General features: G+C 42.1%; 2 protein-coding genes across 6 annotated transcripts in view; one reads left to right on the top strand and one right to left on the bottom strand.

Moving 5' to 3' along the window:
• mrpl33 (mitochondrial ribosomal protein L33) overlaps window positions 1-5531 on the top strand; it is a 124792-nt gene extending 119261 nt beyond the window's left edge. For both annotated transcript variants that reach the window (XM_068027748.1, XM_068027753.1), the window contains exons 3-4: window positions 956-1062; window positions 5259-5531. In XM_068027748.1, the coding sequence (XP_067883849.1) occupies window positions 956-1062; window positions 5259-5308 (157 nt within the window). In that variant the 3' untranslated portion in view covers window positions 5309-5531. The remainder of the gene's footprint in view (window positions 1-955; window positions 1063-5258) is intronic.
• rbks (ribokinase) overlaps window positions 5461-17460 on the bottom strand; it is a 190051-nt gene continuing 178051 nt past the window's right edge. For all 4 annotated transcript variants that reach the window (XM_068027735.1, XM_068027740.1, XM_068027742.1 and 1 more), the window contains one exon: window positions 5461-5757. In XM_068027735.1, coding sequence (XP_067883836.1) covers window positions 5584-5757 — 174 coding nt within the window. In that variant the 3' untranslated portion in view covers window positions 5461-5583. The remainder of the gene's footprint in view (window positions 5758-17460) is intronic.

Below are 17460 nucleotides of genomic sequence, written 5' to 3'. Positions count from 1 at the left end.
GGGAATCTAGGACTCGGGGGCATAGTCTAAAAATCTGAGTCTGACCTTTCAGGACTGAAGTTAGGAAACATTTCGACACACAGTGGTAGAAGTTTGGAACACTCTTCCGTAAATCGCAGTTGATGCGCGATCAGTTGTTAAATTTTAAATCCAAGATTGATATGTTTTTGTTAACCAAAGGTCTTAAGGGATGTGCGGCAAAAGCAGGTAAAGGGAGTTGGGTCACAGATCAACCATGATCTCATTGAATGGGGGAACATGCTCAAGTGGTTGAATGGCCTACTGCTGTTCATATGTTGTCGGTTCTGCAGAGAATTGGTTTTCAAGAACCTTCTTGAGTAGAATGTTGCCCGACCTTAACTCTCTGATCTCTTCCAGCCATATGTCCGCACGCATAGTGTCTGCACCTGCATGGCCTCATCCCGCCCTATTCAGGTGATCTTTTACAGCCAGGCGTCCCTATGCATGACTTTTGCACCTCCATCGTCATGCCCCACCCCTTATCACTCCGATGAGCTTCAGCCCTATTTAGCCCTTTTTCTTTACTTCACCATTGCTGGACACTCCTTTTAGCCACTGTGCCTGCATAGCATCAATGACTGCACTTTAAAAATAATACATTGGTTAAAAACACTTTGGAGTATCCTGAGGATGTGACAGGATTCATATTTATGTAGTAACCTTTCTTCCAATTCCCAACTTCTGGAACCCTGCCACTTAATACCCTCCATCTTGTCATCTCCCTCCCTGCTTTTTAGAAGCTCCTAAGATCCCTTCTCTTTAGCTGTGCTTCTCCCCTCATCCGCTTTTCTCACACATTCAGTGACCTCTACCCTTTTAAATACTGAGGTACGTTGTGCTACAAGAAATATAAGTTGTTGTGGTCGCTTAAATGTAGATTTATCTAATTTATTGGCAAGCAGGATCTCACTAATGTTTAGTTGAATTTTCACAGGTCCATCCTTGTGAGGATGGTGAGTGCAGCTGGAAGTGGCTACTGCTTCAATGCAAAGAGGAGCCGACTACGGGAAAAACTAGTCCTGAGAAAACATGATCCGAAAGGTAAATTGTAATAAGTAACTGTGCCAGGTGCATGGAGCATGTGTCACTGGTTAGTGTCTTCATAGACACCCTTTATTGATGATGCTACCAACTGTTATTCATTCATTTCATAATATAGCTCTAACCATCCATTCCTTGTATATAATATATTAAAAATGTTGTGTCTGCACTTCCTACTTGAGTTATATCTTGCCTTCAAATCCTGCTTCTCTGGAATTCTGCACATGGCCTTGTCTTCCTGGGTGAAACACCATGAGAGGGTGACATATTCAAAATATTCATTCTGGATTTTAATCTTACTGACATAATGGTCCAACACTGCATGACTAGAAGCAACATGTTACATCTCCATTCTTGTCCTCTATTGGCAGTGGTAGGTGTAGGCAACATATTGCCAACTGAAAATGAGGTAACCTATTAAGTAGAAATTACAACGCAGAATCTGGCTTTCCAGCCAAGCAGTCTATGTTGGTATTTTCCACACAGAATTCTTATAGCACAGAAGGAGGCCATTGGGCTGGATTTTGTAGTTCCGCCATTGGGAGCCGCGGTGAGCGCGGAAAATGGCGGCCTTCCCCCAGGGGATCTGCGCTGCCAGATTACGTAGTGAGCAGACATTTTACATATCCACAACGGCCGTCCCACCGGAATCACGTGACGGGGCGGCATTGCGACGCAGTTCACGACGTCACTGATGTAGAAGCAGGTGCCGGCGCCATTTCTAAAAGGCTGCCAGCCCTGCAGACAGTTCAGCAAGGTGCAAAGCTCACCCCCTCCCCTCTTCCCATATACAAAGTGCAAGTTCACCCCTTCCCTCCATTCCCTATACATAAAGTGCAGAATTCACCCCTTCCCCACCTTGGTGGTGCCAGTTTTCTCTGGATGGGAAAGTGAAGGTGTGTGAGTGCCGCTTGTCACACTGAAGATCGGGAACTGAAGATAAGATAGCTGCGGATTCGATTTTAATTAATGACAACATGTAATTTCAATATTTAAACCAGGGTCTCGTCGCAGAGTGGCGGAGGGGCCGCCACAGAGCTTCCCGCTCGGGGAAGATCGGGCCCAACAATCCCGGCATCGGGTTCTGTGGTGGGCTGCTGCCGCTCCAATTCTCCGGCAATTCTCCTTCCCCACCGCCACAAAACCCGATGTTGTGCTGGGAACAAAATCCAGCCTATCATGTCCGCACCAGCTCTCCGAATGAGCAATTCACCAAATGCTATTCCCCCGCCTTCTCCCCATAACCCTCCACATCCATTCTTTTCAGATAACTGTCTAATTCCCTTTTGAATGTCTGGATTGAACTTGCCTCCATCACACTGAAGGGCACTGCATTCCAGACTGTAACCGCTTGCAGAACTTGAGAAAGTTTTTCTTCACATTGCTTTTGCTTTTTTTGCCAATTATTTTAAATCTGAGCCCTCTCGTTCTTGATCCTTCCACGAGTGGGAACAGTTTCTCCCTATCCACTCTGTCCCGACCTCTCATGATTTTGAATACCTCTATCAAATCTCCTCTCCGCCTTCTCTTCTCCAAGGAAAACAATCCCAACTGAAGTTCCTCATGACTGGAACCATTTTCTTCTCCACACGAGCAGTAAACCTAATCCCATCTGCTTGCCTTCTATTCATATCCCTTTATCCCTCTTTCCTTCAACTACCTGCCTGTCTATTCTTAAATGTCAACATGGTTTCTGTTTTAATCACTCACTTTGATAATGTTTTTTACAGCCTTTCAACCCTCTGTGTGTGTGTTTTTATGTATCTGTATATAAAAACAAGTTTCTCCTAGTAGCTACAGTAGCACTGGCCTGAGGATTAGTTTGAATCCCATTTGCCATTGACATTTGCAGGCTGGTTCTCTTGAGCAGGGTGATACTCACTTCTCCTTCATCTGTGGCACTTGGGAGACTGGCTCTGGGCTTTTATCCAGTCTGCTAGTTTAGGCACAGCTTGCCCTAGGGCATGAGTTTAGCAGATCTCTGTTGTACTGCTTGGCAAATCAACCAAACAGCCTTTTAGGTATCTGAGTATCTGTGATCAACGTCTGTGTGTGACTTCTTACTGTGGAGGATTTGGACCAAATAGAAAGGGAAAGTAAGATCTGAACAAAACACACAGTACTGCATTACTTGGCCTTACTGTTACACTTTTATAATGGGCTTGAATTTCAACACACTGACTGACTAGTAAATTGGGATTGAGTTTTGCATTACAGTTCCCCTCCCCCGCAACTCCCTATCCCTCATCACCACCTTGGAATACCTGTGATTGGAATCCGTATTAGATCAAGTAATCCAGGCCATCTGAAAATTATGTTCCCTGCACTGTTCTCAATAATGTGCCTCCAGCCCTACAATCCTTCAAGGTCTCTGCACTACTTCAGTTCTGGCTTCTTACATATCCATGCTTTTCATGGCTCCATTATTCGCAGCCGACCTAGGTCTTAAACTCTAGAATTCCGTCCCTAAACCTCTCCATTTGTCTCTCTCCTCCTTTAAGACTCTCCTTACAAATTATCTCTTTAACCAAGCTTTTGGTTACCTGTCCTGTGAACTCCTTGTGTGGCTCAGTGTCAGATTTTATTTGATGATACTCCTGTGAAATGCCTTGGGATGTTTTACTGTGTTAAAGGTTCTTTGTTGTAAACCCCAATTCTGGAAGAGCATTTTTCCCCACGCTGAACTGGAACAACATGGTGATTCCTTTTTTACACCAGTATTTTTATGATCTCGGTACAGTTTGTGCTGTGAATGTTCACCCATCAAAAAGAGACAATTATTCAAATTCATTGTGAAGGACCCCTTGTATCCAAAAATTAAAGGACCGCATTCTATCATTCCAGGTACAATAAACATGGTGGTTTACATGTAATCTCTGTTTACCTGACTCCAGATGAAAATCCTTTTATTTTGACAGCACAAACTAACGTACACTTTTAGTCACATCATTCACGATGATGAGGAGCACAGAGATTGCAGTTGTCAGGTTGGAGGCACATTATTGGAGAACAGTGCAGGGAACAATTTTTATCCAGCCTGAATGAGTGTTTGACTCATCTCACTGTAAGGAATGGATTCATTCGCTGCTTTCTCAGTCCTGTATGTGATGTTCCAAATGTTGGTTACCATGTCAGGAAAAAGCATTCTGATAATCTGTTGCTATGTGATCATATAAGATTCTAATCCTTCACTAAATATGTATCTACTAATGGAAATAATTGGACATCAGTCATGGAAGGACATTGGTTTGGGTGTGTTTCCTTTTTAAAGAAAAAAAATCTCATGCCACTTACATCATGTGGTAGAGACTTTTAAATGATAGGTGTGGTTCCAGAAAGTATTTGGGCCTAAGAAGGGTTGAGAAAACATTTGTGTTCTGTGCTGTACTTTATATCTGGGCTGTAATACAAAGTCTCCTTTCACTTGTTAAAACTTGAAAAACCCAAGGGCTTAGTGTTATTGTGTCACGTTATTGAAAAATGAACTTTTAGTGCACTTCCATGCAGAGATTTGGCTTGAAGCAGTTTTCAAAAGCTTTATTTTCAGTGCTTGTGAACATTTAACTTAACACTGCTGAAGTTGCCAGCTTGCTGTAATTAGGTTTCACTGAAGTTATTCAGTAAGTGTCAGTCTTCAACAACCATTTCATTTTGATACTGCTTTCCCTTCTCCACTTCTGAGAAAATAAGACACCATCAGTGCCTTGAAGTAAGTTCGTTTGAATACTAGTATACACTGCTCGTGAGCTTGTATTAAATTCTGTTGTCTGATTTTTAATGGAGACATTATCTGATTATTTTCAATGTGCTTCTGTTAAGATTGCTCATAGAAGAAATTCATACAATGTGCACAAGTACAGGAGCTTAATTTCAAGGGACAGAGCTTCCTTTGCTTGAAGTTACTGGCATTGCTATTAAAAAAAATGTCCTTTTTACCATTTTAAAAAAGGCTGCTCCAGCTTTTATCTGGAAGTTCAGTAAAAGCAAGATGTATGAGGGAGTGAGTCAATGAAGAAAGTAGTTCTCTGGTAAGATGTTTATACCATAACACACTGTGCCCCTAAGCAGCACTGTTCCTCGCATAACGAGTCCCTAATCTCAGTTGTTCTGTGTTTTCAGGTGGGTTCCTGCTTGCTTGGTCCCAATTTTGTTTTAGTACCCTGTATTGTAACCACACTTATTTATTTCCCTTGCAGTGAACAAGCATGTCCTATTCTTTGAAAAGAAGAAAATCAGGTCAATTTGATGGAGGGAGCTTAAATGGACTGGCTTTGTGCAAGGACAGTTTAGGAACTGAACAAGATTTCCTGGAAATAGTATGAATACCATCTGTGGCTTTGGGATGACGCAAAAGATGATGGTGATATTTCAAAAGAAGACGATAATGCAAGAAGAGGGGACTATCACTTTTGCACTTTTATTTACAATTTTATTTTTAAAATGCACAATAAAATGAACTATGGATATAACCATGTTGAATGGCCCATTTCTTTATTCTTTCCTGAAACAGGCAGCTTTTGCCTAAAACAGTTCCTGTGGGAGCTGTGCTCTGTGGGGGTAGCTAGCTTGTGTTCCGTGTGATTGGACACTCACTGAGGCGATCTCACAGGCCCTTCTGCTCATTTCTTCCAGTTCCATACAAGGATAGTAAGCCATGTAAAATGCCAGGGCGCCCACAAAGCTGTCGCCTGCACCCTTAAAAGTAATTAAAAGAAACAGTTAGTTTGTTTTATTCTCATATACTTAATTTAAAGGTCTAATGGCAATTCATTTTGAAAACTATGATTATTTTCTTGTTGCATCTTGTGTCTGGGCTGAACTCAACTGCTGCCAACACCTTTCAGTAACCAGCATCAAGTAAGTACTTGAGTGTCTGGCATATTCTCCCTACCCTTTTCTTTATTGAGTAAGCAGAAGGCCAGCTATTTCTTAGCAGTATGGCTTAGATCATGAATACTGCGCCATACTACTCGCAACTGACAGTTAAGCACCTCTGAGGATGGCAGCAAAGGAAAGCGATAAATCCAATACCACTGCCTCGTGTAAACACCTCAATCAGACCTTGGGCTATGCTGCAGACTAAACCACCCAATGAAGCAAAATTGCACAATGTATTGTTACGACCAGGTGAGAAAGGTGTCTAGGGGCCCCTTCTAGTCTTCACTGGTCTTATTATAACAGGGTTTATGTTTTTAACACACTGTGTTTTGGGTTCCCCCTTGGTGAATCCTTGTTCACCGCTTTCCAATTATAAGGCAAAGAAATGAGCATTAACAGGCTTTCTTATGTTTAATGAAGAAAAGTGCAATTTATTAAAACTTAAACTCTAAATCGGTTAACACCTACGGATACATGCCATGCCCCATGCGAGCATGCATAGTGATACGCACATGCAAATGGAGACAGAAAGGAGCAGAAGGAAAAATAAAGTAAAAAGGTTTGAGGCAATCTCTGAAGAGGGGTTTTTACTGTGCTTCGAGCTCACTGTAGTCCTTGATTGTAGATAGTCTTGCTTTTCGTTGGGGTCCAGTATTCTAAAACCTTGTTCACTGTAGGAGACTTTTCCCTCTTGGCGTTCATGTGCCTTCAATGAGTCTTCAGTGAGAAAGAGATGAGAGCAGACAGGAGAGAGGTCTTTTCAGTCCAGGAGCAAAGAGCTTCCTGAGTTCAAATTCTCTGGCAAGTTCAAATTCTGCAACAACCAGTTAGTCAAATGACTTAACTGGTCTGACCACTTCTTCTGTGTATTGGGGAAATGAGGACTGGGTCCTTTGTTCCAACACTGTCTGCTAACATGCAAAAAAGGTCTTTCCGGCAAGGGGCCTGGCAGTTCCTTGTGATAGGCCCTCTTTTCTTCCCAGCAGCAATTTTAAGTTTTAATTTTCATGAGGCAAAATATGTGTCTCATTCTTGGCAGGTGGGGGGGCCTGCCTGACAGTATTGTTTACTTTTTGTAACTCTGGCAGATTAGTAGTCTGATCATATCCTACACCATATTGATAGTGAACTCACTGAAATTGTGTGAGATATGGCCGTTATTTAAAATAATAAAGCTTGAAGAACCAAGAATGGCATGATGAGGTCCAACCTACTGACTTAGCTTGCTGGGCCACATACAATTAGCACTGTTTGGGCTCAATTTATTTAATCTAGAGCAGGCAAAAGCAGGTGAGCGAGTCAAGTAAACAGAGCTTCCTTGAAATAAATTAAGCATGATCTCGAGCTTCAGTGTACTAAAGGAGCATTTGGCTGTGAAGTGCAACCAGTCAGAGGTGAATGATGCTTTTTCGATTTGATTCCTATTTTTAAAAGGAATTTGATGAATCGGTTGAAGGCTTGGAGGATAAGTACATAGATAAATGTTCAAACAGTCTGTGGAACAATGTTGTTCCATTTCTGATAGGCCACAGGAATGTTATCTGTGGAATGCAATTGCATTCCAGTCTTTAAGAATTGTAGTGTTATGATGTTGTCCTGGTTGTTTTTGCTCAATTATTTCCTTTTCAGAAGTCTTGGTTACTAGTTACTAGTAGCTAGCCACTTGCCTCATGAAGGTAAATAAGTTAAGGAGAGTCTGTGACAGTGTCAATTAAACATTCTCTGTTGGAAGGAGCAGGACAACAATTGAACCTTGACTGCTTGCATTCCACACATCGTTTTCTTTTAAATTGAGAAAACTTGCACAGGTAACACAAAAGTTGACGAGAATTAGAAGGTTGGGCAAATCAGGAAGTAGGGTCCAGGTGGTGCCACTATTAGGTTTTAAAATCCAGTAGATGGCACAAGAAAGACAGGAATGAACGGGTTTTTTTCCGGGTGGCAGGCAGTGACTAGTGGAGAGATCAGTGCTTGGGCCCGAGCTATTCACAATATATATTAATGACTTGGGTGAGGGATCTCAATGTAACATTTCCAAATTTGCAGGTGACACAAAGCTGGGGTGGGGGGGGGGGGGGGTGGGAAATGTGAGCTGTGAGGAGGATGCAAAGAGGCTCCAATGTGATTTGGACAAGTTGGGTGAGTGGGCAACCACATAGTAGATGCAGTATAATGTGGATAAATGTGAGGTTATCCACTTTGGTTGTAAAAATAGAAAGGCAGATTCTTATCTGAATGGTGATAGATTGGGAAAGGGGGAGGTGCAACAAGACCTGGGTGTCCTTGTACACCAGTCGCTGAAAGCAAGCATTCAGGTGCAGCAAGCAATTAGGAAGGCGAATGGTATGTTGGCCTTCATTGCAAGAGGATTTGAGTACAGGAGCAAGGATGTCTTACTGCAGTCATACAGGGCCTTGGTGAGACCACATCTGGAGTGTTGTGTGCAGTTTTGGTCTCCTTATCTGAGGAAGGATGTTCTTGCCATGGAGGGAGTACAAAGAAGATTTACTAGGCTGATTCCTGGGATGGCAGGATTGACATATGAGGAGAGATTAGGTCACTAGAGTTTAGAAGAATGAGAAGGGATCTCACAGAAACCTATAAAATTCGAACAGGACTAGACAGGCTGGATGCAGGGAGGATGTTCCCGATGGCTGGGGAGTCCAGAACCAAGGGTCACAGTCTCAGGATACAGGGTATGTCATTTAGAACTGAGATGAGGAGAAATTTCTTCACTCAAGAGAGTGGTGAACCTATGGAATTCCCTACCGCAGAAAGCAGTGGAGGCCAAGTCATTAAATATATTTAAGAAGGCGATAGATATATTTCTTAATACCAAAGAGATATGGGGAGAAAGCAGGAACAGGGTACTGAATTAGACGATCGGCCATGATCTTTTTTGAATGGCAGAGCAGGCCCAAATGGCCTACTCCTGCTCCTATTTTCTATGTTTCTATGACAGGAATCAAAATATTTTAGTCCTTGGAAAGGATAAGTTTATGTAGGTCATGCAGGATTTGCCTCCAAAATCCTGTCCCAAATCGGGCAAGGAAATGGAAGAAAAATCAGACAAAGGACTACCACCACCTTTGAGCAATGACCTTAATTTCTCTTCCGCTGCTGGCTGCATCTTCCTTGCCTACTGGGCGGTAGGTGGGGAGCTGGAGGGGGGTGGGGTTACAGGTTCTGACTCCTCCTCCGTGACCTTCTTGCCAGTGCTCACCAGCAGGTGAAGCCTGCTACAGCACCGCCTGAATTTTCCTCAGGGGAACTGGCAGGCCAGTTGGATGCTGGCAGGAAGCCAGTCAGGAATACATTCCGACCCATTGTTATCGGTGTAAAATCAAGCATTTTTCATATGATGATCTAATCATTGGGGGACAAACCCAAGTTCAGATGGGGGAAGATCCTGCACAACTGATATTGATTTTTTTTTTTACACGTGGAAAGTTGAGACTCGATGACCTTAAATTTCAGTGCAGTTCCTCACAAAGGATTACTGCTGAAACTGGAAGCATTGAGCATTCATGGTAAGTCTTGGGTGTGAATAACAAATTTACAAAACATAAGAAAGCAGCAGGGCAGGGTGGGTGAGGTGCTGAGTGGGATCTGTGTTGTAACCCCTACTGTTTCTAATTTGCATTAACAATTTACAATCAGGAATTCAATGCAAATTTGTTGAATTTGCAGATAATTCCAAAGTAGGAGGCAGATTGAGATCTACAAAATATAAGAAAAGCTACTGCATGTAGGAAGGGTGTTGAGATAGAAAAACGGTGAAGTGAAAAGATAGGGTTTTTCAAACCAAATGGGCATAGGACAGGAAAGTGGAGTTGAGAGGGATCAGTTACGATCTTACTGAATGATGGAGTAGATCGAGGGGCTGTATGGCCTATTCCTCCTATTATGTTTTTGTAGCAGATTTGTCACTCAAGACTCCAAATACTGGAGCAGCATTCAGGAAAATAGAAAGCTGAACTGTATGGACTAAACAGAGTACAAATAGAAATTATAATCAAACTATATTGCAGTTTTGTCAAACCACCAAGACTTCAGTACAGTGCCTTGTTCTGATCACTGTTATGCAGGCCCTGCAGGTAGTTCAGAGAAAAGCCAGAATGGAGTAGGGTTTGAGTTATGAGAAGAGAAATTTGGACTTTCCAGACTTCAAAAGGAAGTGACTGAGAGGTGATCTTATTAAGACACAGAAAAGGCAGATTTATAAAATTTCAAACTAAACCATGGGAGTACACAAGGATCCAGGTTGCAATGGATAAAAGGGAAATTTAGGATTGAAGTCAGACTGTTTTTCACCAAAAAAGTAATCAACAAATGAATATACTGGAGGCAAAGTCCCAGGAATCATTTAAGAAATAGCTGAATGCCACAATGGTGGAATTGTACGGGATGGGTTGGATATTCATTCAATCAGTTTGCTGGATAAATAATTGGTCCAATAGTTGCATTCAATAGAGTTGCATTTGAAGTTAAGAGCCCGTGGGATCCAGGGCAATTTGGCAAATTAGATTCAAAATTGGCTTAGTGGCAGGAAACAGAGGGTAATGGTCGAAGGTTGTTTTTGTAAGTGGAAGCCTGTGACCAGTGGTGTACCACAGGGATCGGTGCTGGGACCCTTGCTGTTTGTAGTGTACATTAATGATTTAGACGTGAATATAGGAGATCAGTAAGTTCGCAGATGGCACGAAAATTGGTGGTGTCGTAAATAGTGAGGAGGAAAGCCTTAGATTATAGGACGATGTAGATGGGCTGATAAGATGGGCGGAGCTGTGACAAATGGAATTTAATCCTGAGAAGTGTGAGGTGATGCATTTTGGGAGGATTAACAAGGCAAGGGAATATACACTTGATGGTAGGACCCTAGGAAGTACGGAAGGTCAGAGGGACCTTGGTGTACTTGTCCATAGATCACTGAAGGCAGCAGCACAGGTAGATAAGGTGGTTAGGAAGGCATATACAATACTTGCCTTTATTAGCCGAGGCACAGAATATAAGAGCAGGGAGGTTATGATGGAGCTGTATAAAACGCTAGTTAGGCCACAGCTAGAGTATTGTGTACAGTTCTGGGCACCACACTATAGGAAGGATGTGATTGCACTAGAGAGGGTGCAGAGGAGATTTACCAGGATGTTGCCTGGGCTGGAGCATTTCAGCTATGAAGAGAGACTGAAAAGGCTAGGGTTGTTTTCCTTAGAGCAGAGAAGGATGAGGGGGGACGTGATTGAGGTAATCAAAATTATGAGGGGCATTGATCGGTTAGATAGGTAGAGACTTTTTCCCTTAGCACAGGTGTCAATAACCAGGGGGCATAGCTTTAAGGTAAGGGGCAGGAGGTTTAAAGGGGATTTGAGGAAAAGAAATTTCACCCAGAGGGTGGTTGGAATCTGGAATACATTGCCTGAAGAGGTGGTAGAGGCAGGAACCCTCACAACATTTAATAATTATTTAGATGAGCACTTGAAACGCCACAGCATACAAGGCTACGGGCCAAGTGCTAGAAAATGGGATTAGAATAGTTAGGTGCTTGATGGCCGGCACAGACACGATGGGCCGAAGGACCTGCTTCTGTGCTGTATAACTCTATGACTTTATGAACAGAGCAGTACAGATGAATGCCAGATCAGACTGATAGTTGACAAACTACAGAGTTGAGCAACTGTGCAAATATTAACAAAACTATTACAGGCACATTGTTTGAACCTGTATCAATTCATACCTATCGAAGTGGGTGAAAAATGTGTAAAAGAACGGTCATCTTTTACTGATAGCTTAGAACCACATATGTTACCAAAGATTTGATTCATTTATTTCTGAAGATGCAGTTTGATACTTGATCCCTGTGCAGCTCCTGCTTGGCATCATACCAGTCAATGTTGATTTGGACAAGAGTCACCTCAGGGGGTCCATATCAAAGAGCTGCATCAGGATAGGTGTTTTATTTTTAATACGAATTCCTCAATAATAAGTACACTATTACAATGCTGGTCTAGAATTGGACTATTATCAGTTTTTTGTTTTCAGGGTAGTTGTTCTCTGCTTGTCAGTAATGCGTATTGCTCGCTCCTAACCATGGTTCCCCAAATAGATTTTATATCACTAAGTCGCTGTCCATGTAGAATTAGAACAATTAGAATTCATATACATTATAGAGAAGGAGGGAAGATGGAAATTTCAGGCCATTTCACTGGAGAATGGTGATTACATTTACATGTTTCCTGGGTAGTTTCTGTTAATGAGTTATTCTATCACTATTAATGTCAATTGTGATTCTTCCACCTACAATTTACCAAATATAAATGTAATTATTCAGCGGATTAGAAGTGAAAGTACTTCTGCCCCCATGTTAGGGTTCGCAATTTTGTACCCAGGCCACCCTGTTCTTACAGTTGAGATAGGAGGTTCTCCCTTGGATTACTCCCTTTTCATTCACTGAAGGAATGCCCACAACCCAGCAGCATTAATTGTAAATATCAGCAGTCAATTCATATCTTTGCTTTTACACGAAACATTGGAATGTACAACACTCTGCAAATGAACTCCAGTTGAACAAATTGGATTGAATACACAATTCCAGCACACCAAACCACTTCATATTCAAAGGTGAGCTAAGTGCAATACTTCACTACAGTGTCTAGCCCTGTCCAAAGGTCAGCTGCTCTTCCAATTATCAAAGTGTTAAATTCTCAGTGCAGTTAACACAGACATTTCACTTAGAGTCAGCAGTGGTTCTGGGTATCTATCATGTTTGTGGATGCTTTATTCAGAAATGAATTGCTGAGCAAATGACCAAACAGGCTGTGGTTCAAATATGTGCAATTCAGCTTATCTGTGATCCAGATTTTAGAAAATATAACCCAATGTTTCTCAACAAACTTTTATCAGGGTCTGACTACTATGGTTCTATGGGCCTCAAGACTGTTTTGTCCCACTGGCTATGAACCCATCAATGGAATTCTACTGACTTGTTTTTTATTTAATAAAAACTTTGCATTACTGGCCTGTACACAATTTCCCTCAATTAATTATATAGTATGTAGTTTTGTACCTTCATATTTCATGTCATTCCAGTCTCGTCTGCACAGGAATATCTCCCACACGATGCTTACTGAACTCAATTTATCTGATTTCTAACCCCCCCACCGCCTTTAAATGATTGCCCCAGTTAATTGTAAGATTTTACAATTGTCTGAGTGCAGTGCTGTTAAGTGGGCCCCAAACATATGTACATTCTTGTGTAGGTTTTAAATTTAAAATTACAACTTGAAAAATTCTGGTCCTAGTGTAATGGTTTAAATTTGGAAATGGCTATGAAGGTTTGAAGATGCTGACATGTTACGTGCTTGCATAGAATTTAAAGCAAAGAAATTGGCCATTTGGCCCAATTGGTCTGTGGCTGATTAAAGTCAATGACCTCCATGTGCTTCGCTCTTGTAGATTAGGAAGGCTTTTTGTCTCCTTCAACGTGCTATCAACTCAAATTACACACAAGGTATACAAGACCAACAATTTATATTTATATAGTTCCTTTAACATAAGGGAATGAATGTCGCAAGGCACTTCATGGAGTAATGTAAAACAAAATATGGCACCGAGCCTTGTAAGGAGATATTCGGTCAGATGACCAAAAGCTTGGTCAGAGGTAGGTTTTAAGGAGTGTCTTAAAGGAGGAAAAGTGAGATAGAGGGGCAGGGAGGTAATTCCGGAGCTTAGGGTCTACGCAACTGAAGGCATGGCCACCAATGCTGGAGTGATTAAAATTGGGAGTTTTCAAGAGGCCAGATGAGTGTAGGGTTGTGGTGCTGGAGAAGATTACAGAGATAAAACGTAAGAAATATGAGCAGGAGTAGGTCCCTCAAGCCTGCTCCACTGTTCAATAAGATCATGGCTGATCTGTTTGTGGCCTGAACTCCACTTTCCTGCTGGCTCCCCATAACCCTTTACTCCCTTGTAGATCAAAAATCTGGCTAACTCAACCTTGAATATATTGCAATGACCCAGACTCACTGCTCTCTGGGGAAGATAATTTCAGAGATTAATGACACTCAGAGAAGAAATTCCTCCTCATCTCTGTCTTAAATGGGAAACCCCTTATTTTGAAACTGCACCCCTAGTTCTAGATTCCCCAACAAGGGGAAACATCCTCTCAGCATCTACACCGCCAAGCCCCCTCAGAATCTTATATGTTTCAATAAAGTCACCACTCATTCTTCTAAACTCCAATGAATATAGGCCCAATCTTTCCTCAAAAGACAACTCCTTCATCCCAGGAATCAACCTAGTGAACCTTCTCTGAACTGCCTCCAATACAAGTATATCCCTCCTTAAGTAAGGAGGCCAAATCTGTACAAAGTATTCTAGATGTAATCTCACCAATACCCTGTACAGTTGTAGCAAGACTTCCATCCCCCTTGCATTTGCCTTCCTAATTACTTGCTGTATCTGCATGCTAACTTTTTGTGATTCATGTACAAGGACATCCAGGTCCCTCTGTACTGCAGCATTTTGTAGCCTGTCTCCATTTAAATTATATTCTGCTTTTTCCTACATTATACTCCATCTGCCAAATTTTTGCCCTCTCACTTAACCTACCTGTATCCCTTTGCAGACTCTTTGTGTCCTCCTCACAACTTGCTTTCCTACCTATCTTTGTATCATCAGCAAATTTGGCTACAATACGCTCGGTCCCTTCATCCAAGTCATTAATATAGATTGTGAATAGTCGAGGCCCCAGCACTGATCCCTGTGGCACCTCACTAGTTAGAGTTTGCCAACTAAAAATGACTCATTTATCCTGACTCTTCCCTGTTAGTTAGCCAATCCTTTATCTATGCTAATATATTACCCTTTACACCATGAGCTCTTATCTTGTGCAGTAACCTTTTACGTGGTACCTTATTCTTTACAATCTCTTTTGGAAATCCAAATACATTACATCTACTGGTTCCCCTTTATCCAGCCTGCTTGTTACATCCTCAAAGAACTCTAATACATTTGTCAAACATGATTTTCCTTTCACAAAACTATGTTGACTCGGCTTGATTGTATTATGGTTTTCTAGAAGTCCTGATACTTCCCTGATAATGGATTCCAGCATTTTCCCCATGACAGATGTTATGCTAACTGGCCTATAGTTTCCTACTTTCTGTCTCCCTCCTTACTTGAAAAAAGGTGTCAAATTTACAGTTATTCGATCAGCTGGGACCTTTCCAGAATCTAGGGAATTTTGGAAGATTACAACCAATGCATCTATTATCTCTGCAGCCACTTCTTCCGAGACCCGAGGATGCGGGCCATCGGGTACAGGGGACTTGTCAGCCTTCAGTTCCATTAGTTTCCTGGTACTTTTTCTCTCGTGATAGTGATTGTTTGAAGTTTCTCCCTCTTTTTTGCCCCTTGATTTTCTACTGTTATTGGGATATTGTTTGTGTTTTCTTCCGGGAAGACGGACACAAAACACGTGTTCAAAGTCTCTGCCATTTCCTTGTTTCCCATTATTAATTCCCCAGTCTCATCCTTTAAGGGACCAATGTTTATTTTAGGTACTCTCTTCCTTTTCAATATACTCGTAAAAGCTCTTCATAGAATCATAGAAAGAAACATAGAAGGTTTAAGGCATAGAAAGAGGCCACTTGGCCCATCATGTCTGTGATGGCTGAAAAATGATCCACCCATTTTAATCCCACCTTCCAGCATTTGGACCGTATCCCTGCAGATTACGGCACTTGAGGTGCATATCCAGACTCTTTTTGAACAAGTTGAAGGTTTCTGCCTCAACTACCCTTTCAGGCAGTGAGTTCCAGACCCCCACCACTCTCTGGCTGCAAAAGTTTTTCCTCATCTCCCCTCTAATTTTTCTATCAATCACTTTAAAATCTATGCCCCCTAGTCACTGACCTCTCTGCTAAGGTGAATAAGCCCTTCACCTCCACTCTGTCCAGACCCCTCAAAATTTTGTACAATCAGATCTCCCCTCAGCCTTCTAGGACGAAGGCCCTGTTCCAAGGAGAACACCCCCAGCCTATCCAATCTTTCCTCATAGCTGTATTTTTCCAGCCTTGGCAACATCCTTGTAAATCTCCTCTGTACCCTCTCTAGTGCAATTACATCCTTTCTGTAATAAGGTGACTAGAACTGCACACAGTACTTTTACTGTCTGTTTTTATATTTCTGGTTCGTTTACTTTCTAATTTCTCCCTTTTTTAAGTCATCCTTTGCTGGTTTCTAAAATGTTCCCAATCTTCTAGCCTACCACTAATCTTTGCAGCTTTGTACACCTTTTCTTTCAATTTGATAAAATCCTTAACTTCCTTAGCCACTGATGGTGCATCCTTCTCGTAGAATCTTTCTTTCTCAATGGTACATATCTTTCTTAAGAGTTATGAAACATCTCTTTAAATGTATGCCACTGCTTATCTACCGTGTTATCCTTTAACCTATTTTCCCAGTCCACTGTAGCCAACTCTGTCTTTGTAATAGCCTTTATTTAAGTTTAAGACACTAGTTTCAGACCCATGTTTCTCGCTATTAAACTGAATGTGAAATTCTATCATATTATGATCACTCTTACCTAGAGGATCCTTTACTATGAGATCATTAATTAATCCTCTTTCATTACACATTACCAGGTCTAAAGTAGATAGGGAGGGGTCAGGCCAAGGAGAGATTTAAAAACAAGGATGAGAAGGGCGGCGCAGTGGTTAGCACCGCAGCCTCACAGCTCAGGCGACCCAGGTTCAATTCTGTGTACTGCCTGTGCGGAGTTTGCAAGTTCTCCCTGTGAACCGCGTGGGTTTTCGCCGGGTGCTCCGGTTTTCTCCCACAACCAAAGACTTGCAGGTTGATAGGTAAATTGGCCATTATAAATTGCCCCTAGTATAGGTAGGTGGTAGGGGAATATAGGGAAGGTGCGGATGTGGTAGGAATATGGGATTAGTGTAGGGTTAGTATAAAAGGGTGGTTGATGGTCGGCACAGACTCGGTGGGCCGAAGGGCCTGTTTCGGTGCTGTATCTCTAAATAAATATATTTAAAATTAAGATTGACCGGGAGTCAATGCAACTCAGCAAGCACAGGGGTGATAGGTGAACAGGACTTGGTGCGAGTTAGGACACTGGCAGCAGAATTTTGGATGACCTCAAGTTTATGGAGGGTAGAATGTGGGAGACCAACCAGAGTGCACTGAAATAGTCAAGTTTAGAGGTAACAAAGGCATGAATGAGGGTTTCAGTAGCAGGTAAGCTGAGGCAGGGACGAAGTCAGGCGATGTTGATAGGTGGTCTTGGTGATATGTGAATATGTGGTTGGAAGCTCAACTCGGGGTGAAATATGGCGCCAAGATTGTGAAAAGTCTGGTTCAGTCTCAGACAGTTGCCAGGGCGAGGGATGGTGTCTGCAGCTAGCGAACGGAGTTTGGAGGGGGGACTGAAAGTGATGGTTCAGCCTTCCCAATGTTTAATTGGAGGAAATTTCTGCTCACCCAGTACTGGATGTCAGATAAACAGTC

The sequence above is a fragment of the Heterodontus francisci genome, chromosome 3 (assembly GCF_036365525.1).
Source record: "Heterodontus francisci isolate sHetFra1 chromosome 3, sHetFra1.hap1, whole genome shotgun sequence".
NCBI classification, from domain to species: Eukaryota; Metazoa; Chordata; class Chondrichthyes; order Heterodontiformes; family Heterodontidae; genus Heterodontus; species Heterodontus francisci.
The sequence above is the reverse complement of the archived record's forward strand: the minus strand, read 5'-3'. Positions and strand labels throughout refer to the sequence as shown.